Genomic DNA, 26044 nt, shown 5'->3' with positions numbered 1-26044 from the left:
CCCGCAACTGGCCTGTTTCAGCTGCCCCACCAGCCACTCCTCTCTCCAGCCCCACACACCTGGATTATTTTGAAGCAAATTCTTAGCATCACAGCATCAATCATCATAGCTAGAGTTTATCCATAAATCCTCTAATATAAGTATGCCCTACCTTTCAAAAGTTTGCTTTGCACCACTCTGCTTTTATGAAATACAGACATTGGTACCTGTTTTTCATAACCAAAAAGAATCCAAAGAGGATTTTGGCATTTATGAAAAAGGCGAAAAGTGAAAATAGGTTTCAGCTTTTGTTCTGCTGTGAGCTTTTATAGAGTCAGGGCACACGTGAGGAATGAGAGTGGCTCCTTCCTGGGAACTACACCACTCAGCATCTCAGAATCTGAGCCATTTTTTGTTTTTGCTGTTTTTGGCTGTGCCCACAGCATTTGAAAATTTCCAGGCCAGCAAACAAAACTTTACCACAGCAGCAACAATACCAGGTCCTTAACCCACTGAGCCACCAGGGAACTCCGCATCTGAGCTTCATCTCCTTTTACTCTGTGAATCCATTGGCAAGATGTGTCCTAAGGTAATTGCTTTACCCTGCTTCAGCTGAGGAAAGGTTTTACCAGAACATTCTACTTTCAGATATTAGAAGAGAACACAGATCCGCAGTCAGTGTTCAAATATTTGGTCATCTTTACAGTTGACTTATTTGTGTCAGGATTCACAGTTTACAGATTGCATTTATTTGGAAGGTCTTATGTCTCTTTCTATATGTAGAGTTTATCACATTCTGAATTTCACTGGATGAAATCAGAGGTGTCTGAGCTCATCTTTCCTATAAAATGAGTAGTTAGATCTAGAGGCCTGATTTCACGGAATATTCCACAAGAATATTCATATGGTGCTGGGTACTACCCATTGAACCCATCCAGAGGCAGACGATGCCCGATGCCTCTCCATTTGTAACATTAGGACTGATAGGTGGATTCTGGAGTTGTCAGCCTCATCCACCCAAGACACAGTTCCCTTCAGCACTTGGCCAAAAGTTTTGGCAGCCATTGATGACCCTTTCTTAGACCCACACTATCTCTAGGAGCTGCAAAACAGACATTTTTCCTTTTTTTTTTTTTTGACTTTGCATTTTTAAAAAAATTATGGTTGAGGAGTTCCCATGTAGCTCACTGGGTTAAGGACCTGACATTGCTGCAAGCTGCGGCACAGGTCATGGATGCAGCTCAAAGCTGCTGTTGCTGTGGCTGTGGCGGCGGCCTGCAGCGGCAGTTTTGATTCAGCCCCTAGCCTGGGAACGTCCATATGCCACAGGTGCCACCATAAAAAGGAAAAAAAAAAAAACCATCTTTTAAAAATACAGTACAGTTGACTTACAATGTTGTGCCAATTTTTGCTGAACATCAAAGTGACTTAGTTATGCACATATATAATTCTTTTTAATACACTTTTCCATTATGGTCTATCCTAGGAGATTGTAAAATTCCCTGGGCTATACAGCAGGACCCTGTTTTTTATCCTTTCTAAATGGAATAGTTTGCATCTAGAAACCCCTGACTCCCAGTCCATCCCTTTCCCTCCCCCCCAGACTCACAGACATAGAAAAATAGGGATTTTTCTTTTTCTTTCTTTTTTTTTAAGGGCCACACCAGAGGCATATGGACGTTCCCAGGTTAGGGGTCCAATCGGAGTTGCAGCTGCCACAGTCACAGCAACTCGGGATCCAAGCTGCACCTGCGACCTACACCACAGCTCACAGCAACTGGATCCCCAACCCACTGAGAGAGGCCAGGGATCAAACCCTCATCCTTACAGATCCCAGTTGGGTTCGTTAACTTCTGAGCCACAAAGGGAACTTTGAAAATAGGGATTTTTCTAGTTCTATTTCCCCCCCAGTATTTGTTAGCTGGGACTCTTCTGTAAAAAAACAGCCTTTTCAGAGTTCCCATCGAGGCACAGTGGAAATGAATCTGACTAGGAACCATAAGTTTCGGGTTCGATCCCTGGCCTTGCTCAGTGGGTTAAGGATCCAGTGTTGCTGTGATCTGTGGTGTAGGCCGGCGGCTATAGCTCCGATTTGACCCCTAGCCTGGGAACCTCCATATGCTGTGGGAGCGGCCCTAAGAAAGGCAAAAAAAAAAAAAAAGAAAACAAAAACAAAAAACAACCTTTTCACAGAACACTGTAAACTAACTAAAATGGAAAAAAATTAAAATCATTTAAAAAGAGAAAAGAAAAAAAAAAACTCTTTCATTAATTATTGTTCACTATGACATACAGCTCATGCAGCCAAGGCAAAATTGCTTGCTTTTTCCCCTTTACCAGTTTTCAGAATAGTGTGTGTGTTTCAACTTACCGTCATCTTTAATGCTCAAGTCACCCCCACCTTTAGCCAGTGGGCACCTCTTCAAGTTAGTTCTGTGAATTTCTTTTTTTTTTTTTTTTTTGCTTTTTTTTAGGGTTGCACTCACGGCATATGGAGGTTCCCAAGCTAGGGGTCCAATCCAAACTACAGCGGCAGGCCTACACCACAGCCACAGCAACACCAGATCCAAGCCGTGTCTGTGACTACACCACAGCTCACGGCAACGCTGGATCCTTAACCCATTGAGCAAGGCCAGGGATCGAACCTGCAACCTCATGGTTCCTGGTTGGATTCGTTTCCGCCGCACCAAGACGGGAACTCCAGTTCCTGTGACCTTTTGACTTGACCTCAATACAAAGAGACGTTCCAGGCCCATTTCCCCACAGTCCTGGTTCCTTGCAGTGTGTCCATGTGTTTGTTGTAAATGAAGATATTGCATAGGAGAGGGGAAGAGGGTGGCTGGAGAGGAAGAGGGAGGGAGAGAGAGGCTCTGAACCCTTTTCACCTTTGGGACCCAGGGCTCATCCCGGTGGAGCTGACCTGGGGAACTTGGGTCTAAAGACCATCCATTGCCACTGGAAATGACTTGTCTTTCTTTTTCATCCTTTTATTTTGCTTTTTTCAAAATGCAGCTATCTTCAGGATTTTTCTTATTCCAAAATACATGAAAGTTCCCCATGTGCCTCCTCCTCAGAGATAAACATTGCTATCAATTTGAAGTTGTTTTATGCAGACTTTTTTTTGCATATATGAAACAGAAATGGCTGTTGTTCAGGGATCCTTTTTCTTTCTACAAAAAAAAAAAAAAAAAAAGGAACTGTGCCACACGTACTCATCTCTAAACTGCTCTTCTCACTTAACCAGTAGATTCCACATCTGCACATTCTCCTAATTCATTTCTTCTAACATTAGCAGGTGCCATTTCTTTATCAAAGACTCTCTTAATGAATATTGGGTTCATTGGGGGGGGTTAATTCAATGCAATACAATAAATATTTATTTGGTGCCAGGTGCTAAGGGAAGCACTCTTAGGACCTCAAGACAACTGGGGCAGGCCCTGGCTGTCACGACTGACAACGGGGTCGTGGAAAACATGCCAGGCTTAGTGTAAATGACCTGGATCCTCATCTGTGCTCCGCCCTCCTCAACCTGCCGGCCTTGGCTGATGACTTCCTGTCTCTGAGATATCCTCCCTGCAGAGCTGTTGGAATGGGCAATGAGCTCACCTGGATGGGACCACTTATGAGCATAATGTCAGCGTCCCTTCTTTCTAATATTAGGGCTCAAGTAGATTATGGCTGCACACACATGCACATACATTTTGTTTTGCTTTTACTCTTTTCTTTTCCCATATATACATTCTTAAGCAAATTATTGCTTTCAGAAGGAAGTCAGAGCAACGTGATCTGAATGAGCTCTCAAAGCAGGATGGTGGAGCGGTTAGCAACTCAGGCTCTGTGGGGGCAGGGAGCGTCCCTGCGGGATTTCTCCTTAAGGGTGATTTCTATATGAGTGAGCTACCCTGATATGTTGATGGCACCAGCCTGCTGCCTGGGGGTCCAGGAGCCTGAGTGGCAGAGGCTGAAGTATGAAAGCGATGCTTCCGTCTCACCTGTAGGAAGTGAAAGCGTGCTTCATCCTGAGACTGCCCTAACCCAGTTCTGCTCTGAGCACTCGGGTCCCTCAAGGCAGAAGTGATGCTTTCAGTCAGTGTGGACTAAACCCCTGCTGCCCGTGGGAAGCTACTTAACCCTAAGAGCTGCTTTGGGTTTTCCGCAATTGACCTTGGTCCTTCGGGGCCTTCACTGCAGTGGTTATTACCTCTGAAATCCAGGACAATATCCCATGTCTAGGTCATGATCTCTTGGGGATGGGCCAGGAGTTTGGCCCCTGGGAAATGGGAAAGATGCTCTATTCATTTCCTAGGGCTGGATTTCCCATTGTGGCTCAGTGGTTAAAAAAAAAAACCCGACTAGTATCCATGAGGACGAAGGTTTGATACCTGGCCTTGCTCAGTGGGTTAAGAATCCCAAGTTGCTGTGGTTGTGGTGTAGGCCAGCGGCTGCAGCTGTGATACTACCCCTAGCCTGGGAACCTCCATGTGCCATGGGTGCAGCCCTAAAAAAAAAAAAAAAAAAAGAGAGAGAGAGAGAGAGAAAAGAAAAGAAAAAGAAGACATTTCCTAGGGCTGCCATAACCAAGTACCACAAATTGAATGGCTTCAAACGGCAGATATCTATTGTCTCACAGTTCTGGAGGCTGGAATATGTCATTCTAGGTAGTGGGGATTCAAACTTGAACCTACCTCTTGAATGGATTTTAAAAATTAAAGTATAGCTGATTTACAATGTTGTACCAATCTCTGCTGCACAGCAAAGTGACCCAGTCATACCTATATATACATTCCCTTTCTTATCTTTCATCACGACCTATCCCAAGAGACTGGATATAGTTCCCTGTGCTGTACAGCAGGACCTCAGTGCTTATCCATTCTATATGTACTAGTTTGCATCCAACCTATCTTTTAGGGGAACACGACTCAACTCACAACAGATGCTTTGCTACCGAATTGCTCTCATATTTGACTTTCGACTTATTGTTCTTTTCTTTTGTCTTTTCCAACAAATCTGTAAATTAGGCAGAGCAGTTTTTGTAGATGAGGAAATTGGAGTATAAATCAATGAAATGATTTGTCAAAAGTAGAGATGAAAGTAGGAATTCCCATCATGGCGCAGTGGTTATCAAGTCCAACTAGGAACCATGAGGTTGCGGGTTCGATCCCTGGCCTCGATCAGTGGGCTAAGGATCCAGCGTTGCCGTGAGCTGTGGTGCAGATCGCAGATGCGGCTCGGATCTGGCGTAGCTGTGGCTGTGGTGTAGGCCGGCGGCTCCAGCTCCAATTAGACCCGTAGCCTGGGAACCTCCACCTGCCGCAGGTGAAGCCCTGGAAAAGACAAAAAGACAAAAAAAAAAAAAAAAAAAAAAAAAAGTAGAGATGAAAGTAGAATCTGGAGTTCCCGTCGTGGCGCAGTGGTTAACGAATCCGACTAGGAACCATGAGGTTGCGGGTTCGGACCCTGCCCTTGCTCAGTGGGTTAACGATCCGGCGTTGCCGTGAGCTGTGGTGTAGGTTGCAGACGCGGCTCGGATCCCGCGTTGCTGTGGCTCTGGTGTAGGCCGGTGGCTACAGCTCCGATTCAACCCCCTAGTCTGGGAACCTCCATATGCCGAGGGAGCGGCCCAAGAAATAGCAACAAAAAAAAAAAAAAAAGAAAAAAGAAAGTAGAATCTATGTCTCCCGGCTTCTAATCCACTGCTTTTGATTAACATTCCTCCCCCACCCAAGTAGTTGTCAGTTCGGGTATCTCAAAGGCAAGGGGGAACATAGATTCTAGCCAGTCCTTCTAACAATGTTTACTTGCTAAAATTAAAATGGATAAGCTGGAGTTCCCATCGTGGCTCAGGGGTGACAAACCGACTAGTATCCATGGCGATGCAGGTTTGATCCCTGGCCTTGTTCAGTGTGTTAAGGATCCGACGTTGCTGTGAGCTGTGGTGTAAGTTGAAGACAAAGTTCTGATTCCGAGCTCCCGTGGCTGTGGTGTAGGCCAGCAGCTACAGCTCCGATTTGACCCCTAGCCTGGGATCTTCAATATGCCACGAGTGTAACCCTAAAAACACAAAAGACAAAAAATAAAATGAATAAAATAAAATAGCGCTTTCTAGGTTATGACATAACAGTAGTTTCTATAGCAGAGAAACCCCCAAGTCTCAGTGGCTTAGCACAGCGGAAGAGTCTCATTCATGGAGAGTCTAGCTGAAGAGCCAACGATTCAGAACCCTGGGCTCCTTCCACCTTGTGGTTCCCACATCGCCTGGGACCTCAACGTCATTCCTACTCTTCTGTGGACAGGGATAGAGTGGGGCAGCTCCGGAAGAAGCCTTCCCAGGCCAGGCTTGAAAGAAGCCCAGGGAGCGGCAGGATGCTTCCTCTGCATGCATTCAACCTGAACGCTCTGGAGGCAGGAGCTCTGACCTGTTTTGTCCATCGGCTAAAATGTGGTCCATGGCCCTGCCTAGCTACAGGGGCTGGAAACGCCAGCGAGCTGTGGCCTGGCAGTGTCAGAGGGCTCGAACAAACACTGGTCGTCTCTGCCCTACAAGACCTCTGGCTGGGATTCTTTCCTTTCTCCTGCTTCTTAAATGTGAGTCTCAAATTCTGCCTGAGGCCCCCCCCCCCCCACCTCTCTCTCTCTCTCTCTCTCTCTCTCTCTCTCATCTCCATCCCCTTCCTCTCTCACACATGGGAGATGAGGTGTCTTGACTGGATGTTACCGACAGAGACAACACCTGGGTCAACATTTCTAAGCGGATAATCTGCAAATCTAGAACCTTATCAAATTAGCTCCTCTATCTCTTCTTTCTCATCCTGAGCTATCTAGCCTGAGCTCTGGTCCTACAACTCATTCATTGACCCAACAAACATTTATGGAGCCCTATCTTGGTCCTACTTCCTTAGGGGAAAATTTTTTTTTTTAAATGCTTGGGTCAGGAGTTCCACTCGTGGCTCAGCGGAAATGAATCTGACTAGTATTCATTAGGATGAGGGTTCAATCCCTGGCCTCACTCAGTGGGTTAAGGATCCGGCATTGCCGTGAACTGTGGTGTAGGTCACAGCTGCAGCTCAGATCTGGTGTGCTGTGGCTGTGGTGTAGGCCAGCAGCCACAGCTCCAATTTGACCCCTAGCCTGGGGACCTCCATATGCCGCGGGTGCGGCCCTAAAAAAAAAAAAAAAATTTGAATGCCTGAGTCAGAAGCTTATATTTAACATTTTATTGAGAAGTTCGATTCAAAGGAAGCAATAGAGGGGAAAAGGGAGGTAAGGAAGAAAGAGAAGGGGACTAAATACAAGGAGGTGAGTTTCCAAGCTGACTACAGATGTGCAACAAACACAGGCATTTCCAGCAAGGCTGTGGACGGAGGGCAGCTCAGAATGGACCATTGGCAGGGTGGTGGTGAGGGGCAGAGGTGAATTTGGACTTCTATCTGCTCACATCTTTCTTCTCCTGTCTTGCTTGGTTAGAGCCTTTCCCGTGGGGATTTGGTTCCAGCACATCTGATTTGTAATCTTGGTCTTTTCAGGAAGCTGCTGGGAAGCCGAAGCCTCTGCGATGCCACCAGCCCAGGAGCAGGCCCAGCGCCTCCCTCCTCGGTTGGCGCTCTGCTTGCAAGCTCCTTGACCTGCAGTTGTAGTGCTCATGGATTTGAGACCAGGAACAGCAGGAACTCTCGCCAGAACTGCTCTGGCCAGAAGCAAGACAAGAGGCAGGGGCTGGGTGGGAGAGGGGAGGCAGACCAAGCGCAGAGCTGGTGCCAGGCCCTGTTGCTGTGCTCTGGGGACAGAATCCTGCACCGGACAGAGTTTGGCTTCATGGAGCCTAACAGGTGTCATGGAGATGTCTTTCTGGCACCTCAACCCCAGTTTAGATAACGCATCTCTCCCTTGTACCCCCCACTTGCACGTTTTTCATGTAAGGTAGCGGCATCACCCCGCCTCCACTCCCAAGTCACGCTGGCGCGGTCTGGAAAGCCTAGACTCTTCCTCCATCCACCTCACCCTCCTCTTTGCTCCCTGGCACACCTTCAGGTTCAGCCAGTGTTTACCAAGAGCCCTCTAAGTGCCAGAAGTTAGAGAAGGCTATGTCTTTTTTTAAAAATTTGTTTATTCATTTTTTTAATTCTTTAAAAAATTTTTTTGTTAAAGTATAGTTGATTTACAATATTCCTTTGATTTCTGCTGTATAGAAAAGTGACCCAGTCGTAATATATATATTCTTTTTTTCATACCATCTTTCATCACATTCTAACCCAAGAGAGTGAAAACATAGTTCCCTATACTATACAGCAGGACCCCATTACTTATCCATTCTAAATGTAGTAGTTTGCATCTATTAACCCCAGACTCCCCGCCCATCCCATTCCCTCCCCACCCTCCCTACCCTCCCTGGCGACCACAAGTCTGCTCTCCATGTCAATGATCTGTTTCTGTTTTGTAGATAGGATTATTTGTGTCATATTTTAGATTCCACATATAAGTGATATCATATGGTATTTGTCTTTTTCTGACTGACCTCACTTAGTACGAGACTCTCTAGGTTGCATCCATGTTGCTGCCAATGGCATTATTTTGTCCTTTTCATGGCTGAGTAATATTCCATTGCACATATGTACCACATCTTCTTAATCCATTCAACCATTGATGGACATTTAGGTTAAAGTTTCCATGTCTTGGCTATTGTGAATAGTGCTGCAATGAACACAGGGGTGCATGTATCTTTTTGAATGAATGTTTTGTCCAGATATATGCCCAGGAGTAGTATTGCTAAATCATATGGTAGTTCTATATTTAGTTTTCTGAAGTAACTCCATTCTGTTTTCCATAGTGGTTTTACCAATTTACATTCCCACAACAGTGATTGCTCCCTGCAATGTGCCCACCCTGGTGCCTGGTACATGATAAAGCCTCTATGACATCTGCTGGATGAGAGTGTCAGTCTGTGATTTAACCTTCACCACAGCCCTGTCACTTCTGTCACAAAATCTCTCCCATCCGTTTTCCTTATTTCTCCCCCCACCACCCCACCCCCGGCCACTGCCTTTCACCAAGAGATTTTAAAAGCATCCTGATGATCTGATCTGGTCTCTCCTCCTTCCAGACACATTTCGGAAGCCCAGCTCTAATCACATCCCGCCCCTGCCTCAAGCTTCCCAATGGCAACTCACCAGACTCCTCAAGCCCAGGCTCTCCACTTTCAGGGCTCTGGGGGCCTCGCCTCTGTTTGACCTCCTGCCCTCCGCTCCCCTCTCTCCCTCCCTGGACCAAACAGAGTCATTTCTTTCTTTCTTTCTTTCTTTCTTTCTTTCTTTCTTTCTTTCTTTCTTTCTTTCTTTCTTTCTTTCTCTTTCTTTCTTTCTTTCTTTCTCTTTCTTTCTTTCTTTCTTTCTTTCTTTCTTTCTTTCTCTTTCTTTCTTTCTTTCTTTCTCTTTCTTTCTTTCTTTCTCTTTCTTTCTTTCTTTCTTTCTCTTTCTTTCTTTCTTTCCTTTTCTTGCTTTCTTTCTTCTTTCTTTCTTTTTCTTTCTTTCTTTCCTCTTTCTTCTTTCTTTCTTTCTTTCTTTCTTTTTCTTTCTTTCTTTCTTTCTTTCTTTCTTTCCTTCTTTCCTTCCTTCCTTCTTTCTTTCCTTCATCCTTCCTTCCTTCTTTATCTTTCTTCCTTTCTTCCTTCCTTTCTTATTTATTTGTATTTATTTATTTTGCTATTTTAGGGCCGCACCTGGCAGTTCCCAGGCTAGGGGTCAAACTAGAGCTACAGCTTCCAGCCTACACCACAGCCACAGCAATGGGGGCTCTGAGCTGCATCTACGACTTACACCACAGCTCATGGCAATGCTGGATCCTTAACCCACTGAGTGAGGCCAGGGATCAAACCCAAAACCTCACGGATCCTCATCAGCTTTGTTAATTGCTGAGCGACAAAGGGAAACTCTGCCACCTCCATTTTCTCACTTGCACACTTTTGCTCCCAAGATTCATTCTCCTCTGTTCCATGAAAAACCAGATAGGAATCTCAGTCCTGTGGTATACACACAGGTCAGCCTTGAATGAGCCTTTTTTGTGCTCTCTCTCTTTTTTACTTTTTTTTTTTTTTCTTTCTCTTTTCTTTTTAGGCCAACACCTGTGGTGTGTGGAAGTTCCTGGGCTAGGGGTCAAATCAAAGCCACAGCTGCCAGCCTACGCCACAGCCATGGCTGCACCAGATCTGAACCGCATCTGGGACCCAGGCGGCAGCTTGCAGCAATGCTGCATCCATAAACCACTGAGTGAGGCCAGGGATCGAACCCGAAACCTCATGGATACTAGTCGAGTTCTTAACCCACTGAGCCACCGCAGGAACTGCTGTGCTCTCTCTTCTGCCAAGCAGATTAGCTGCCCCTCTCCCCAGGACTCAGGGCCAGCCCCACCCCTAGACCTCACTCCCCCTGCCCTTATCACACCTCTGCCCATGTTCTTATCCTATGCATCCTCAACTCCAATTCAAACCCTCCTTTTCCACAAAACCTTTTCCTACTTTACATCCTCTAAATCCCCGCAACCCTTTAGCTGAGCTGCTGCTTCTTTTTTTTCCTTTGTCTTTTTGCCTTTTCTTGAGCCGCTCCAGTGGCATATGGAGGCTCCCAGGCTAGGGGTCGAATCGGAGCTGTAGCCGCCGGCCTATGCCAGAGCCACAGCAATGTGGGATCTGAGCCACGTCTGCAACCTACACCACAGCTCACGGTAACACCAGATCCTTAACCCACTGAGCAAGGCCAAGGATCGAACCCGCGACCTCAAGGTTCCTAGTCGGATTCATTAACCACTGAGCCACGACAGGAACTCCCTAGCTGAACTTATACCATATTTGCACCATGTCTTATTTGCATGGATAACACGCAAGTATCCACTTTGTGCCCCCGCCCAAAGGGCTTGACGCACTCAGATCATTGAATGAATGTGGGCAAGAGGTAAGGAAGGAAGGAAATTCAACCAACGCAGCCTCAGGGCTTCCCCTGCTGGCTAAGAACAGGACGTCATTTTCCACTGAAGCACGTGACAGAAGAGGGGGAGGGAAGTTGGTGACTTTTGATCCATATGAGCAGAGGAAGTGGGAACTAGAGCCTGAAGGGTTTGGTGACCTGGCTTTCAAAGGTGTTTAAAGTTAGTTCTGCAAACGTCCCCTAAAAGAGTACGTTTCGGTCTCAGGTTCAGAGGCTGTAATGAGTAGCCAAGGACCATTCACTTCCTTGTGAACTGGGGGCCCATGGCAGTGGGTCCTGGCAGCTTTTACGTGTTCTCTGAAAGAAGCTCAAATGTATGTCTACAGATACCCACCTCCCCCACGCTCAATATTTCCCTCTCCCACATGTATGCACACACATACGTGTGTGAGTTTCTTTTTTTTTTTCTTTTTCTTTTTGCTTTTTAAGGCCGTACCCGTGGCATATGGAGGTTCCCAGGCTAGGGGTCGAATTGGAGCTACAGCTGCCGGCCTACGCCACAGCCACAGCAACACAGGATCCAAGCCAAGGCTGTGACCTACATCACAGCTCAGGGCAATGCTGGATCCTTAACCCACTGGGCAAGGCCAGGGATCAAACCCACAACCTCATGCTTCCTAGTCGGATTTGTTTCCACTATGCCACAACAGGAAGCCCATGTGTGTGTATGTTTTAAATGTTCATTTAAAACCTGGTCTCAGAAAAGTCAAAGAATAGGGAGAGAGGAGGATCGGAAAGGGCAGCAATTTAAGAACAAATTGGCTGTCATAAAACCAGTGGTGGTCCTGAAGGTGGATGGATGCACCCTTTCCGAAACAAGCCAAATGGAATTTGCCTTGGAATTTTTCCAACTTTAATGTATGGTGGCCAATACTACACTCCCTGGAAATCATTGCACCCTCCCTCCGGGCATATTTGCCAATTGAAACAACGAAATGAGCTCTAACTGGAGCTTTTGTTCCACCAAAAACTCCTTACCAGGACCTGTTCCTGGCACTGCATGTGACCAAGCATGGATTCTAGGGTACTATCTTCCCCTGAGGAATGTCTCATCAAGGTGACCAGACAGGCATAGAGAGTAGCAATGAAGCAGCGTCAGAGACTCAGACTGGACCAAAGGAAGAACTTTTTGATAGTGAGGATTTTTAAACAAAGCTTGGGCCGCCAAAGAGGAAAACCCCAGCTCAGGAGGACTGTGGGGATGCTGGGGGCATCAAATGAATTATAAGCCTTAAAGGCAACCCTTGCGATCTGGTGACCCACTTCATTTTGGGTGTGTCTAAGCTCCCTTTACTCCCCTTTAATCTGCCAGCCAGAGTCACCCAAGGCAGCTCAAATCAGCCTCACGCCAATGACATTCTTCATTGAGACTCACCCCTGCAGTCTCCTAAGTACTTCAGGTTGGATCACATACTCTCATCTGAGAGGCTCAGGGAGATGTCAGGACTTGCCTTCCATCTCACAAGTCTGAGGTGTGTGTGTGTGCCTCTGTGTGTGTGTGTGTGTGTGTGAGAGAGAAGGGGGGGGGCATGAGGACAAGAAACTCTCCCTACCAGGCTGATGGCAGGATGGAATCTGTTACACATAGGAGTCTGTTAATTCAACAAGCAAAAGGGCCCCTTTATTGGGTGGCTTCCAGCAGCAGAGGCAGAAGTTCCTAAAACCAGCCAGAGGCTTTTTAAGGTGCCCACAAGCCCACGTGTTACGATGCAGAACCTCTAACCTGCAAGGTCCCATCCCCTGCCTTCCAGCCCTTATTACCCCCGGGGGGACAGAAACCTTGTAAACTAAATTCTCACGGTGCCCCAAATCCAGCTAGCTCCGAAGTCTTGCTTTTCCATTCCACCCCACCCCCTCCACCCACATGGCTGAGGTCACCCCCGCCCAGCCTCTTTTGCAACCTTCCCAAGTTCGTGCATGAGAGAGAGAAGAGGAAAACTCAGAAGGAAGTGGCTGGGTCTCACCAAACTCCCTTTTTTACTCCCAAAGCCTTTTGCCTCTGACCCGGCTGAGAGCGTCGTTTTAAGAGGAGACCCCCCCCGCCCCCCACAACACAGAGAGAACCCCCGCCTGCCTTTGGAAGCTGAAAGGGCCCTGGAAGCTTTTCTTGGTTCCTGTCTGTTCCAGCAGCACCAGAGGTATTTGGGTTTGGGGGGGTTGTGGGGAGGAGTGGAGGTAAGGGAGGCTTAGAATCTGGCCCTAAGACCCCCAGAAACTCCCAGAGCGTGGCACAAGCCAAGGCAGAAAAGACTCCCTGCCCAGCCCCGGAGTCGGGGGCCAGCTCGGGGCTCCAGCAAAACGATGCAGCTGCCAGGACAGTCAGAGGAGGGCGGGCCAGAAATAGGAGCCCTTCAGCAGGGCTGGTCCTGCTAGGACCCAGCGTCCCCTTGCCGCTTTGACAGGGCACCTCCTGGGATGGAATCAGGTCAACCAAAGGGTCTCATTGGGAAGCAGAAACCCCTTGAGTAGGGAAGTGTCCCTCTTGTTCTAAATCATACATGCCTCTCATCACAGCCCTGCGGTGCTAGGAGAGCCAAGGAAAGAAGTTGGACTGATCTGGGTTTTAGTCTCAGCTTGTCACAAACTTGTTAGTTGTTTCTGACTCTGGAATCCACTTAACTCTGGAATCCACTTAACTCTGGAATCCAGTTAACGAAATGATGGCATTTCGTTAACTACAAAGTGTCCTATAATTCCTAGGCATTTATTTATTTATTTATTTGCTATTTCTTGGGCTGCTCCCACGGCATATGTAGGTTCCCAGGCTAGGGGTCCAATCAGAGCCGTAGCCACTGGCCTACGCCAGAGCCACAGCAACGCGGGATCCGAGCCACGTCTGCAACCTACACCACAGCTCACGGCAACGCCGGATCGTTAACCCACTGAGCAAGGGCAGGTTCCTAGTCGGATTCGTTAACCACTGCACCACGACGGGAACTCCTAGGCATTTATATTAATTAAAATAATTTCTTTGGACTTAGCACCCCCACCACACAAGTCCCATGGAGATAGTAATTTCTCTATATCTTCAGACCTACCTAGTGTTGATGCATGGTAGGCAATGCAGTCCATAAGCTAGATGGAAGGAGGGATGGATGGATAGATGGATGGACAGAAAGGTAGATGGATGGATGGATGAATGGGGATGGACAAATGCATGACTACTTATTGAAGACTCAATATTCTCAGCATAGGAGTTCCCGCTGTGGCGCAACAGGTTCAGCTGCATCTCTGCAGCACCAGGACACAAGTTTGACCCCTGGCCTGGTGCATGGATTAAAGCTGCAGCTAGGTCACAACTATAGCTCGGATCTGATCCCTGGCCTGGGAACTCTATATGCCGCGTGGCTGCCAAAAAAAAAAAGGCTCTTTGAAGGGATACTGAGGTTTGAGGCACTGTCCTGCCCTCTGGGCACTGACAGTCCATTTGGGAAGATAGGACTAATACCTACAAAGAACTTAAAAGAATAGGCATGCTGAGCCTCCTGAAACCAGGGCTGTGGGTTCCCAGTGGGAGCATGTCTAAACTTGCTGGGATTTAGGTGGGTGAAGCAGGCTTGTAAGCCTCCCTGAGAGGCAATAAAGACTTGTACTGCCCAGGTAGCCTGTTTTCAAAGACAGACTTACTCCCAAGACTGTAAATCCCATTATGATTTAGGGTGGATGCATTTGTCCTTCTCCAAGGCATGGGAGCAGGGAGCGGAGGCATTGACATGAGATAAGATAGGGTGGAGGGGGAGCCCTGCCTGCTTCAGAATTCTCCTCTGCCTCTGCTCGCTGCCCTTTACCTTTCCTCCTTGGCAGCAGAAATGACACCTCACCCAACACAAACGAGGCAGAAGACTGTGTCCAGTCCTGGCTGGGGGCAGCAAGGTAGCGAAAGGAGTGGGAAGGTGAAAGCAAAGCAGGTGCAAGAGTTCTTAGAAGACCGACTTCAAAACAAATTCTAGAGGGAGCTCCTGCTAGGGCACAGTGGGTTAAGAATCCGACTGAAGCAGCTCAGGTCACTGCAGAAGTACAGGTTTGATCCCAGACCCTGCACAGTGGGTCAAAGAATACAGGTGTTGCCACAAGCTGCAGCATAGATCACAGCGGCGGCTCAGATTTGATCCCTGGCCCAGGAACTTCCACAGGTGAGAACATTAAAAAAAAAAAAAAAAAAAAAAAAAAAAAAAAAAAGGTGGTACTTAGGGAGCATCAACTCAGTCTTTCTTCCTCCCTAGGCACTGAGCTACAGCTTTGACAGATGGGCACGGCCAGGGCTTAGAAGTACGGCCTGGCAAGAGGGGATGAAGCGTTAGTCACGTGTGCTAGAGATGAGTCCCCGGCAGATTCTGCTCAATGGGGACCTGGGCTGGCTGAAGGGGGGCCCTGCATTCCACACCTGCTTTTCACTGTTATTTAACAGTGGAGGGTGATGACTCAGTCTGGCCTCTAGGAGAATGCATCTGAGTCAGCTGCATGGGAGGGAGGAGGCTAAAAAAGACATCCTTGGCCAAAGCCCAGCCAAGGGCAGAGCCCGGAGGACCTGAAAAGGGATTTCAGTCACAGTCTGAAATCTACACATGCTTTGATGAGCTCAGCCAGTGCCTACACCCAGGCCACACCCTGTTGCCACTGACACAGTCCTGGTCACCTTTTTGCAGCTAATTATCCTGGGACCAAAGACCAGGCTATTTTATTTTATTTTTCAAACAAAAGAGCTCATATATTTATTACTGCACCAACCTACTACTGCAGAAGCATAGAAACAAAGAGAAAAGATCACTTTCCCAGAGTTCCTCTTGAGGTTTCGAACCCAACTAGTATCCATGACGATGTGGGTCCAATCCCTGGCCCCATTCAGTTGAGCTCCGTGTAGGTCATAGATGTGGTTTGGATCCTGCATTGCCATGGCTGTGGTGTAGGCTGGCAGCTGTAGCTCCTATTGGACCCCTAGCCTAGGAACTTCCATATGCCACAGGTTCATCCCTGAAAAAGAAAAAAAAAATCATTTTCCCAGTAGAATATGTCCAGCGGTCCAGATAGGGGTGATGTCTCTGGCTAGATGTGGTAAGATGCTAGTGGCCTTGATACAGCAGCTGTGTGGCTATCATCTCATGTGTGATTCCTTATAGATCCAGCTTGGTTCTTCTCCAGTGTCTCCTCTTGGAGTCATATCTGATTTTATTACCAGTTTTCATGCGAATCCATTGGGGGAATGGGCCAATTCTACTTTTGTTTCTTGGCCAGGATTGGCTTGATCCTGAACGTCTTGTGAGAAGGCATGGTGAGGAACAGAGTCAAGTCTCCATGGTGGTGGAGAAGGGGAGAGAGAGACAGACTACTGTAAATAGCAGTGTCAGGAAAGAGCTGCACCCTGGCAGTGTGGTGGGGAGCTCTGCAGCGGCAGCCCACTTTGAGGGTGCATCCAGGGGAAGGACCAGGTTGGTGTTGGGTGAGGGGAGCTCAGAGTCAAAGCTGAGGTGAGTTCAAAGGATCTGGGGAAGAAAAGACTCAAGTAAAACTCAAAGAGAAGGAGTTCCTGTCGTGGCTCAGTGGTTAATGAATCTGACTAGGAACCATGAGGTTGCAGGATCGATCCCTGGCCTCACTCAGTGGGTAAAGGATTCGGCGTTGCCGTGAGCTGTGGTGTAGGTCGCAGATGTGGCTTGGATCTGGCATTGCTGTGGCTGTGGTGTAGGCCAGCGGCTACAGCTCTGATTCTACCCCTAGCCTGGGAACCTCCATATACTGCAAGTGCAGCCCTAGAAAAGACAAAAAAAAAAAAAAAAAACCTCAAAGAGAAGACTATAAACCTCAGAAGGTTAGCATGTAGCCAAGGAACTGAGCATTCTTTCTGTGGCCTCCAGGAGAAATCCACACCAGTAGAGGGAAGAAGTTCCATAGGGGCACTTCTGACACCATCTTTCCATGAACATGGTGGAGAGGGCTCAAGCCCTGAGTGGGAGGTTAGATTACAATGAAATTTGAGGTTTTTCTATAATGTACTGGAGCAGGCTCCACACTGGTAACTTGAAATTAGCCATGGTGGGAGTATTTACACCACAGAAAGTGGCAGGCAACACAAAACAGTTCTCTGTCCCTCCCCTTCCACGGTTAACCATTTATCTGGGTCTTTCCAATTTGCTATAAGAACAGGGCAATACCACCCTGCAGAATCAGCCATAGCCATGAATGGAGACCATTTTTTCCATGAGAAAAGAGACTCATCAAGATTAAGCAAGGTCACGAACATATGGAGCTGGGATGAGAACTCTGACTCCAAAACTCCTGATCATTCCATCCGTGGTCTCAGGAGGCCTCCTTCTCCTGTCCCAGATGCAAAAATGACTTGTCCTATCAGGAAGTCACACTGCGATGACTTTGGGCAGCCATCCATCCACATGATCTTTTTAAAGAAATGCTGTCTTTATTTGATATTCTTAATTAGAGTAACAACTTAGACTTGTGTAACAAATTTGAACACAAGACGTATATAAAATAAAAACAGTGCCTAGCCTCTAATCTAGGCTTTTCCACCTTCTATTAGTCATTTAGTGTGTATCTATCCATAGCTTTCTGTGTATATAGGATAAGCCTAAATATAATATTAAACATGTAGTCACACACATAGTGTTGTTTGTTTTTATATGACTGAGATCATACTGTACAAAATATTCGGTGATTTATATTACTTAAGTTATTATATTTTTCCACATTGTTATTCACTCTTTTTAAAACTGCCTGGTTTTCCAGAGTACACATGGATCATAATTTATGCAGAGAATCTCTTACTAATAGACATTTACGTTACAATGTTCTGCAATCATCTTTGTAAAAATGCATGTTTGAATATATGTGTATTTCTGTTGGATAAAGTTCTAGAATTACAATCTAGAGTATATGCATATTAAACTTTGATACTGTAAAATTGTCCTCCAAAAAAAATGGTGCCAGAACTCCTGTCGAGGCTCAGTAGTAAACGAATCTGACTGGGAACCATAATGTGGCAGGTTCGATCCCTGGCCTTGCTCAGTGGGTTAAGGATCCGGTGTTGCTGTGAGCTGTGGTGTAGGTCACAGACTCAGCTTGGATCCCAAGTTGCTCTGGCTATGGTGTAGGCCAGCAGCTGTAGCTCAGATTCAACCCCTCCCATTCCCCTGGGAACTTCCATATGCTTCAGGTGTGGTCCTAAAAAAAAAAAGAGAGATGAAAAAGATGGTGCCAATTTATAGGCAATAAACAAGAATGTTTCCACTACCTGTCAACACTATTATCATCAACTTTATTGACTTTTGCCACTCTGGTGGGTTAAAAAAGACAAAAAAAAAAAAAGGTAATTTTTAACTTCATATGGCCTTAAAAGTTAGTAAAGTTGAGGGATTCTTGCTGTGACAAAGTGACAAAGTGACAAAGTGGGTTAGGAATCTGATGAGAGCGGCTCAGGTTGCTGTGGAGGTGCAAGTTCGATCTCCAGCCCCCAGCAGTGGGTTTAAGGATCCTGTGTTGCCACAGCTGTGGCGTAGATTGAGTCCAAGCAGCTGAGGCTCGGATTCAGTCCCTGGCCTGGGAACTTCCATACACTGTGGGTGCAGCCATTAAAAAAAGAAATTAGTACATGATGGAGGATAATAGCAGAAATTGACATAACATTGTAAATCCAGTATAATAAAAGAATTTTAAAAATATTTTAAGGCGTTCCCGTCGTGGCTCAGTGGTTACGAATCCAACCAGGAACCATGAGGTTGCAGGTTCCATCCCTGGCCTCACTCGTGGGTTAAGGATCCGGCGTTGCCGTGAGCTGTGGTGTAGGTTGCAGACGTGGTTCGGATCCCGCGTTGCTGTGGCTCTGGTGTAGGCCGGCAGCTACAGCTCCGATTAGACCCCTAACCTGAGAACTTCCATATGCCTCAGAAGCGGCCCTAGAAATGGCAAAAAAAAGACAAATATATATATATATATATAAATATATATATATATATTTTTTTTTTTTTTAAATAAAAAGACTCTTAGGCCAAAAAAAAAAAAAAATTTAGTGAGGTCGAGAATCTCTCAAATCTTACTACTTATCATTTCCGAGATCTCTAGTGGTTACTTATTTGTATTCTTCACCAGCTTTGATGCTCTGTGCTGTCTCCGATCCTCTGCAGAGTGCTTTCCACGCAGTGGATAGTGAGCCTCTTACACACGCGCACAATCCACCTCCCCCACCCTCCCCCGCAGCTTTCCTTTCATATGCACACCAGCTCTGCTGCCCTGTCCAACCCAAACCTTCCAGCCCCAGAGCCTCTCTGGCACCGGTACTAAGTGCAGGGTGTGTGATCCTCATTTAATTTCACAGACGGCAGTAGGACCTAGCAGCTAAAGAGTGTGGTCTCTGGAGTTAAGCCTGGGTTCAAAACCCAGCTCTACCACCCCCAGGCTGTGCTCTGAGAGCGGAACTACATACTTGATTTCTCTAAACACCTGTTCCTTCAGTGGCAAAATAGAGATAAGAATAGTGTCAATCCCACAGGCTATTTTTCTGCGCTAGTCATAGTCACAAAAGAGCTAACATTGGGAGTTCCTGTCATGGCGCAGAGGGAATGAATCTGACGAGGAAACTTGAGGTTGCTGGTTCGATCCCTGGCCTCGCTCAGTGGGTGAAGGCTCTGGCATTGCCATGAGCTGTGGTGTGGGTTGCAGACGTGGTTTGGATCCTGCATTGCTGTGGCTGTGGATGGCAGCTATAGCTCCGATTCAACCCCTAGCCTGGGAACCTCCATGTGCCATGGGTGTGGCCCTAAAAAGCAAAAAAAAAAAAAAAAAAAAAAAAAGCTAACATTGCTTAAGCCCTTAATTTGTGCCAGTAAATGTATTATAATGACATATGATGTATGTTAAATGTAGTATAACAGTATATTCATCCATTAACCTCACAATGATATGCATAATGTTTATTTGCCTATTTGCGAAGTCCTCTGCACAATGCCAGGCAAGTAAATATTAGCTTATAGTGGGAGTGTTGACAACTCCACATGGCTACGTGGGACCCCACTCCCTTCCACCTCAGGATGCTCGATCTTGAGCCCTGTGGTCAGTCCTCACACAACAGCTCCTATTTAGCAGCCCATTCCCTCCACTTCCACTGGGGCTTCTGTCCCTTTCCCTCCATCTCCTACAGCTCTACTAGGGTTCTCTTGGGCTTCTGTGCACACAGATTCTATGGGTTCAAACTCAGGAGGTCAAGGAGCAACATGGCACAGAGCCGCCTTCTCTGGCCTTGGATGCACACGTTGGCTCATCTGTACATTGCATGTGGCCTTAGATGCTCACGAGTGACTTAGCTTCTCTTGGCCTCCCAAAGGGCTATTGGGCCCTCTGATTCCCTAAGCTCTACAGAGCACCCAGAACAACCCCCTGCAGGTGCTCGGCCAGTGCTAGTTCCTTTCCCACTTCTCCTTTCTCCCTTTTGTTCTGACTTCCTCTCTAGGGCACTGTATTGGCTTATGATGCTAAGTTAGTTTGTTGTACCAAAGCCTTTAGAAAAGGGCTCACCATTGCTCTAATTAATGCTTAGGACATGTGCCTTTCAGGAGCTTCTGAGTCACTTGTCCCTTGACTGGTTTCCTTGTGGGCAGTGACACCCATTGCAAAATATCAGCCCTGGTTAATACTTTGTATTCTCATCCTCTGTGGGTCTGAAGTGTAGGAATTGTTTGATGAATGAATGAATGAATGACAGGATCCTTGGTCTGATATTCACAAGCCTTCTTTTTTTTCCAGAAATGGTATGATTATTTTAAGTCCACTTTTATTTATTTTTAAGTGTTATTGAAGTATAGTAGATTTACACCAGTGGGTTAATTCCTCCTGTGTTGCAAAGTGATTCAGTTATACATACATATACATATACATTTTTTTTTTTTTTGGACCCCATTGAGGCATATGGAGCTTCCCAGGCTAGAGGTCCACAGCGCCACAGCCTCAGCAACACTGGATCCTTAACCCACTGAGCGAGGCCAGGGATCGAACCCCCATCCTCACGGATGCTAGTTGGGTTCATTAACTGCTGAGCCACGACGGGAGCTTCCTACCTATACATTATTTTTCATATTCTTTCCCATTATGGTTTATCACAGGATAGCAAATATAGTTCCCTGTGCTCTACAGTAGGACCTTGTTGTGTATCCATTCTATATATAATAGTTTGGATCTGCTAATCCCAAACTCCCAGTCCTTCCCTCCCCAACCCCACCTCCACCTTGACAGCTACAAATCTGTTGTCCATATCTGTGATTTGTGTTTTGTAGATATTTTCATTTGTGTCAAATTTTAGATTCCACACAGAAGTATTATCATATGCTATTTGTTTTTCTCTTTCTGACTTACTTCATTTAATACGATAATCTCTAGCTCCAACAATGTGGCTGCAAATGGCATTATTTCATTCTTTCTGATGGCTGAGTAATACTCCATCATATATGTGTCCCATATCTTTTTTATCCATTCATCTGTCAGTGGATATTTAGGTTGTTTCCATGTCTTGGCTATTGTAAGTAGTGCTGCTATAAAAATAGGGATATGTGTATCTTTTTGAATTGTAGTTTTGTCTGGATAATGTGTGGATTGTGTGGGTATGTGTGGTATTGCTATATCATATGGAAAACCTATTTTTAGTTTTTCAAGGAAACTTCATACTGTGTTTCATGGTGGCCGTACCAATTTACATTTCATCAATAGTGTAGGAAGTTTCTTTCTTCCACACCTTCTCCCACATTTGTTATTTGTTGACTTTTTAATGATGACTATTCTGACCTGAGTGAGGAGATCCCTTACTGTAGTTTTGATTGGCATTTCTCTAATAATCAGCCAATGCATGGCTCACCTTTGTTTCTTCTCTAGATTTTCTCTTTCCACACCCTTCACCTCACCCTTGCCTGAAGCAAACCATCTACCTTCTCCACTCTCCCGTTCCCAGAGTTTTGATCATTTCATTCCCTCCTCTGAAATATCACCCCCCAATCACATTGTCAATTCTTCAGAGCCCAGTTGACTTGCTGCCTTCTCCCCCAGCCCTGAACCCCCTCAGCACTTTCTCTGTGCCTCTGTTGGGCACTTCACATTTTCTCTCTATTATAATCACTCAGCCCCTGTCCTTGTCCTTTCTCCCATGATGACTCCCTGGAATGGGCTTCTATTTCCTTCATATTTTTGCTCCTCCCAATGTCTAGTGCACAGCTTGGCATGCAGTAGACATGTAGGCATTTGCTGAAGGAATGCATGGGCAATCAAGACCTTCTGCCCACCATGCTGATCTAGCCCTCCTGGGTTATAGTGGATGGTCCAGTGCCACCAACTCTGGCCCCTGGGCCAGGCAGCCCTAAGCAGAGCCTCAAATCACTTTTGGGTCACGACATGGCTCGTGGGATGGGAGGGACGAACCGTCCAAAGCCTCTGGGAGTTTCTGTTTTAACTCGGTAATACCTAGGCACTACCCCCCAGGCAAGCCTCTCAGGCTCAGTGAGTTACAACACCAGTAGATAAAGCAGATAAAGGATTTTTCTTTTCTTTTCTTTTTTATGGCCACACCCAAGGCAGATGGAAGTGCCCAGCCCAGGAACTGAATCTGAGCTGCAGCTGCGACCCCATGCCACAGATGAGGCGATCCTTTTGCTGAACTGCACTGGGCCAGGGATGGAACCTGCCCCTCTGCAGTGACTGCAGTCAGATGCTTAACCCACCACGCTGCAGCAGGAATTGCTCCAATAAAACATTTTCGGCCAGAAGAGCCTTTGGGTCTTTGGGGCCCAAATGGCTCATTCTCTAGTTGGAAAGCCAAAACTCTAAGAAAGGAAGTAACTGGCCCAAAGTTACACAGTAACAAAGTTGACAACTAGAACCAACACCTCAGGGCCTCCAATTTGGAGCTTTGTCCGGGGGGAAAAAAAAAAAAGCACAGCATGTTAAGTTTTATTAGGAGCAAAATGAGGACTATGGCCAGTGAGCAGCTTCTCAGCTAGTTCTGAGGTATTGGCTCCAAAGAGATAAAGGGGGAAGTCAGTTATTATATACGATTTTAGTGAATGGGGAGTAAATGCCATTAAGCACACATTTTGGCAGAGGCTTGCTGCTAGTCACAAGAAGCCAAAGTCACCACTGATCACTTTAGTGCTTTTCTAGATACCAGGAGATGCAAGAGTTGGACTCATAAAATCTTCTGAAAATATCTACTTATTTTATCTGCAGGCCTGTTCTTTTTTTTTTTTTTTTTTTTTTTTTTTTTGCCTTTTCTAGGACCGCTCCCATGGCATATGGAGGTTCCCAGGCTAGAGGTCTAATCAGAGCTGTAGCTGCCGGCCTACACCACAGCTCACAGCAATGCCGGACCCTTAACCCACTGAGCAAGGCCAGGGATCGAACCCGCAACCTCATGGTTCCTAGTCGGATTCGTTAACCACTGTGCCACAACAGGAACTCCTGCAGGCCTGTTCTTCTAGTGTTTCCCAGAGCACAGAGTGCCTTGTTCTTGATCTCTATCCTGAATCCCTTTCAGGGGGTGTTGAAGGCTAGTGGCTGCAGTGGCTAGGGACCTAACCCTTACAGAGGCAGATGGCAAGTGCCAATTTTTAGTTGGCATCCAGTACTAGGGAAGCTCAGCCGAGCCAACTTTTGACACCTCAGTCAAGCAGAGTTAGATCAAGGTTAACTGGAGTTCCCTTTGTGTCCCTGTGGAAACGAATCCAACTAGTATCGATGAGGATGTGGGTTAAGGAGCCGGCCTTGCCGTGAGCTGTGGTGTAGGTCACAGATGCGGCTCAGAACTAGCCTGGGAACTTCCACATGCTGTGGATGTGGCCCTAAAAAGCAAAATATCAATCAATCAATCAAGGTTAACTCAGTATGTCTAGTGCATCCAAGCTTAGAAGACCTAAGAGTTGAGAATAGTGAGTATATGTGTACATGTGAGGGTGGATGCAAAGAACCAGTTAAGCACAATTCTCTGAGACGGTTATGTTGTTAAAATAATAATGCTAGGGCGTTCCCATTGTGGTGCAGTGGAAACGAATCTGACAAGGAACCATGATGTTTCGGATTCGATCCCTGGCCTTGCTCAGTGGGTTAAGGATCCGGCATTGCTGTGAGCTGTGGTGTAGGTCACAGAAGTGGCTCAGATCTGGCGTTGCTGTGGCTGTGGTGTAGGCCGGCAGCTGCAGCTCCGATGAGACCCCTAGCCTGGGAACCTCCCTCCATATGCCATGAGTGTGGCCCTAAAAGCAAATAATAATAATAATAATAAATATATATATATATATATATATAACACATATAACTATTTTTCTCTTGTAGGAACAATACATGTTTGACATGTTTTGTTGCAAAAAAAAAATTGGAACATACTAAAAAGCACATAGAACAAAACTAAAATCATATAGTTTCCTACCACCCAGAATTAACCGATATTTTTAGTATTTTTTTTCTAGACCATTTTCCATGTAAGGAGGAATTCATTTCAATACTTGGAGGGGGGTATGGTATGTATGGTTTAGTGTCTTCTGTTGTTCATTTGAGTCCTATGGCCTTAGCGTGTGCCCGCATTATTGTAATTCGCTCACAAACTCCATTCTAATGACTGCTTAATGGTTCATTGTGCGCCACGATTATTTAGCCGCTTGTGTATTATTGGATGTTTATAAACAATCCTGGGGAAGAACATTCTTGAACAAGTCTTTGCCACATTTCAGATTTTTTTTTTTTAGGGCAAATTCCTAGAAGTGGAAGGCAGGGACATTTTTAAGGCTCTCAATACTTGCTGCCAAGCAGCTTTCCAGAAACATGCACCCATTACACCCCCAGCAGCTGCATCAGAGAAGAGGCTTTTGATTCTGTCAATGCAGCAACACCTCGGGCTGGGGGAGGGGCACTCTTCCATCCAAAGCCTCTCAGCAGCCCTAACAATGGACCCCTTGTCCCACCCCCATCCCCTCTTCCCGCACTGCCCTCCATCCCTGGCTCCAGGCTTTGACTAACTGCAAGGCCTCTGTTCAGTCCAATCTGGCCTTCTTGGTGCTCCAGGCTGCCTCCAGAGCAGGGCGGGTTAAAAGGTGAGAAGCACTGTGTCCTGTGGGGCCACCATTTTTCCGGCCTTGAGGAGACCCCCAGGGGACCCGAGGGAATAGGTGTGTAAGGGTTGCTGAGTCATCTGCTTCTTTTGAAGAACCACCCCACCTGAGCCCAGGCCCAGGGCAGGGATCTGCACGCAAGGAGGAGAAAGCAGAGGCCAGCCTCAGTGGCCCTGGCTAGAGGGAACTCTGGCCATCACGTGGATGACTTCTGTTTTCCTACAGGCTCCGAAGCCCCTCCATGAATCCTCGGAAGAAGGTGGACCTCAAGCTCATCATCATTGGAGCCCTGGGGTAAGCCAAGATCGGCTCCGGGTCTGGGGGTTGGGAAGCAGCCCTCCCGTGGGTCCCTTTCTGATTCAGAGTGACACCAGGGAAGGCACCCACCCCAAGGAAGGGAGCTATCAGATGGGAGCAAGAGCCTGGAAGTTGGCTACCGGTTTCTGGTCCCAGCTCTGCAGTAACTGCTCAGTGATTAGCTGTGTGAATTAGGCGACCACCTGGCCTCTATCTGCCCTCCCAGCGCCTGTCACATACAGTGAGGACCTGACCCTTTTGCTGTGAAGCCTCAGCCCTCCGCAAACTTCTCTGCTCACTCAGGTCCCCACTTCTAGAGGCCATTCCTTCGTCCCTTGCTACTCTAACTGCAAATGTTATAATTTCAAAATCCCAGGGAGAGATGGGAGGAAGATGTTGAGAATGGTATGGATGTGTGTGTGTGTGTGTTTGCCATATGTGTTCACATGTGTCTGGTTTTTTTTTCCCTCAGTGTAGGCAAGACCTCCCTCCTCCACCAGTATGTACATAAGACATTTTATGAAGACTATCAGACCACACTGGGGGCCAGCATCCTCTCTAAGATCATCATATTGGATGACACGACTTTGAAGCTACAGGTGAGCAGCCCTTCCACTCCCCCTTCAACATATACCTGAAAATCATCCCACATATCCTGGCTAGCCACTCACACAGCAATGTGTCCCAGGAGCTAGAATAGCCTAGAGCATA

The 26044-nt window shown here is 46.6% G+C and overlaps 2 protein-coding genes across 4 annotated transcripts in view; one reads left to right on the top strand and one right to left on the bottom strand.

Annotated features, from left to right (window-relative positions):
- The first annotated feature begins 12873 nt into the window (after positions 1-12873).
- The window catches only part of RAB7B (RAB7B, member RAS oncogene family), a 30204-nt gene continuing 17033 nt past the window's right edge, over positions 12874-26044 (top strand). For 2 of the 3 annotated variants that reach the window (XR_014816803.1, XM_003357412.5), the window contains exons 1-3: positions 12874-13090; positions 25262-25330; positions 25806-25932. Coding sequence is in view for 2 of the 3 variants with exons in the window: in XM_003357412.5 (XP_003357460.1) it covers positions 25278-25330; positions 25806-25932 (180 nt within the window). In the remaining variant the exon portion in view is untranslated. Of the gene's footprint in view, positions 13091-24895; positions 25019-25261; positions 25331-25805; positions 25933-26044 lie in introns of those variants that run through there. The other variant, XM_005667540.4, reaches the window with a different exon arrangement.
- LOC146399968 (large ribosomal subunit protein eL39-like) lies at positions 16064-16220 on the bottom strand. The gene is given in 2 exon segments (XM_084978402.1): positions 16064-16159; positions 16161-16220. Coding segments are annotated over 2 exon segments (156 nt in total).

Source organism: Sus scrofa, chromosome 9 (assembly GCF_054392235.1).
Source record: "Sus scrofa isolate SSC_HxYL_T2T_F1_AM1 chromosome 9, Sscrofa_HxYL_maternal_Yorkshire_Landrace_v2.0, whole genome shotgun sequence".
Taxonomy (NCBI): domain Eukaryota; kingdom Metazoa; phylum Chordata; class Mammalia; order Artiodactyla; family Suidae; genus Sus; species Sus scrofa.
The sequence above is the reverse complement of the archived record's forward strand: the minus strand, read 5'-3'. Positions and strand labels throughout refer to the sequence as shown.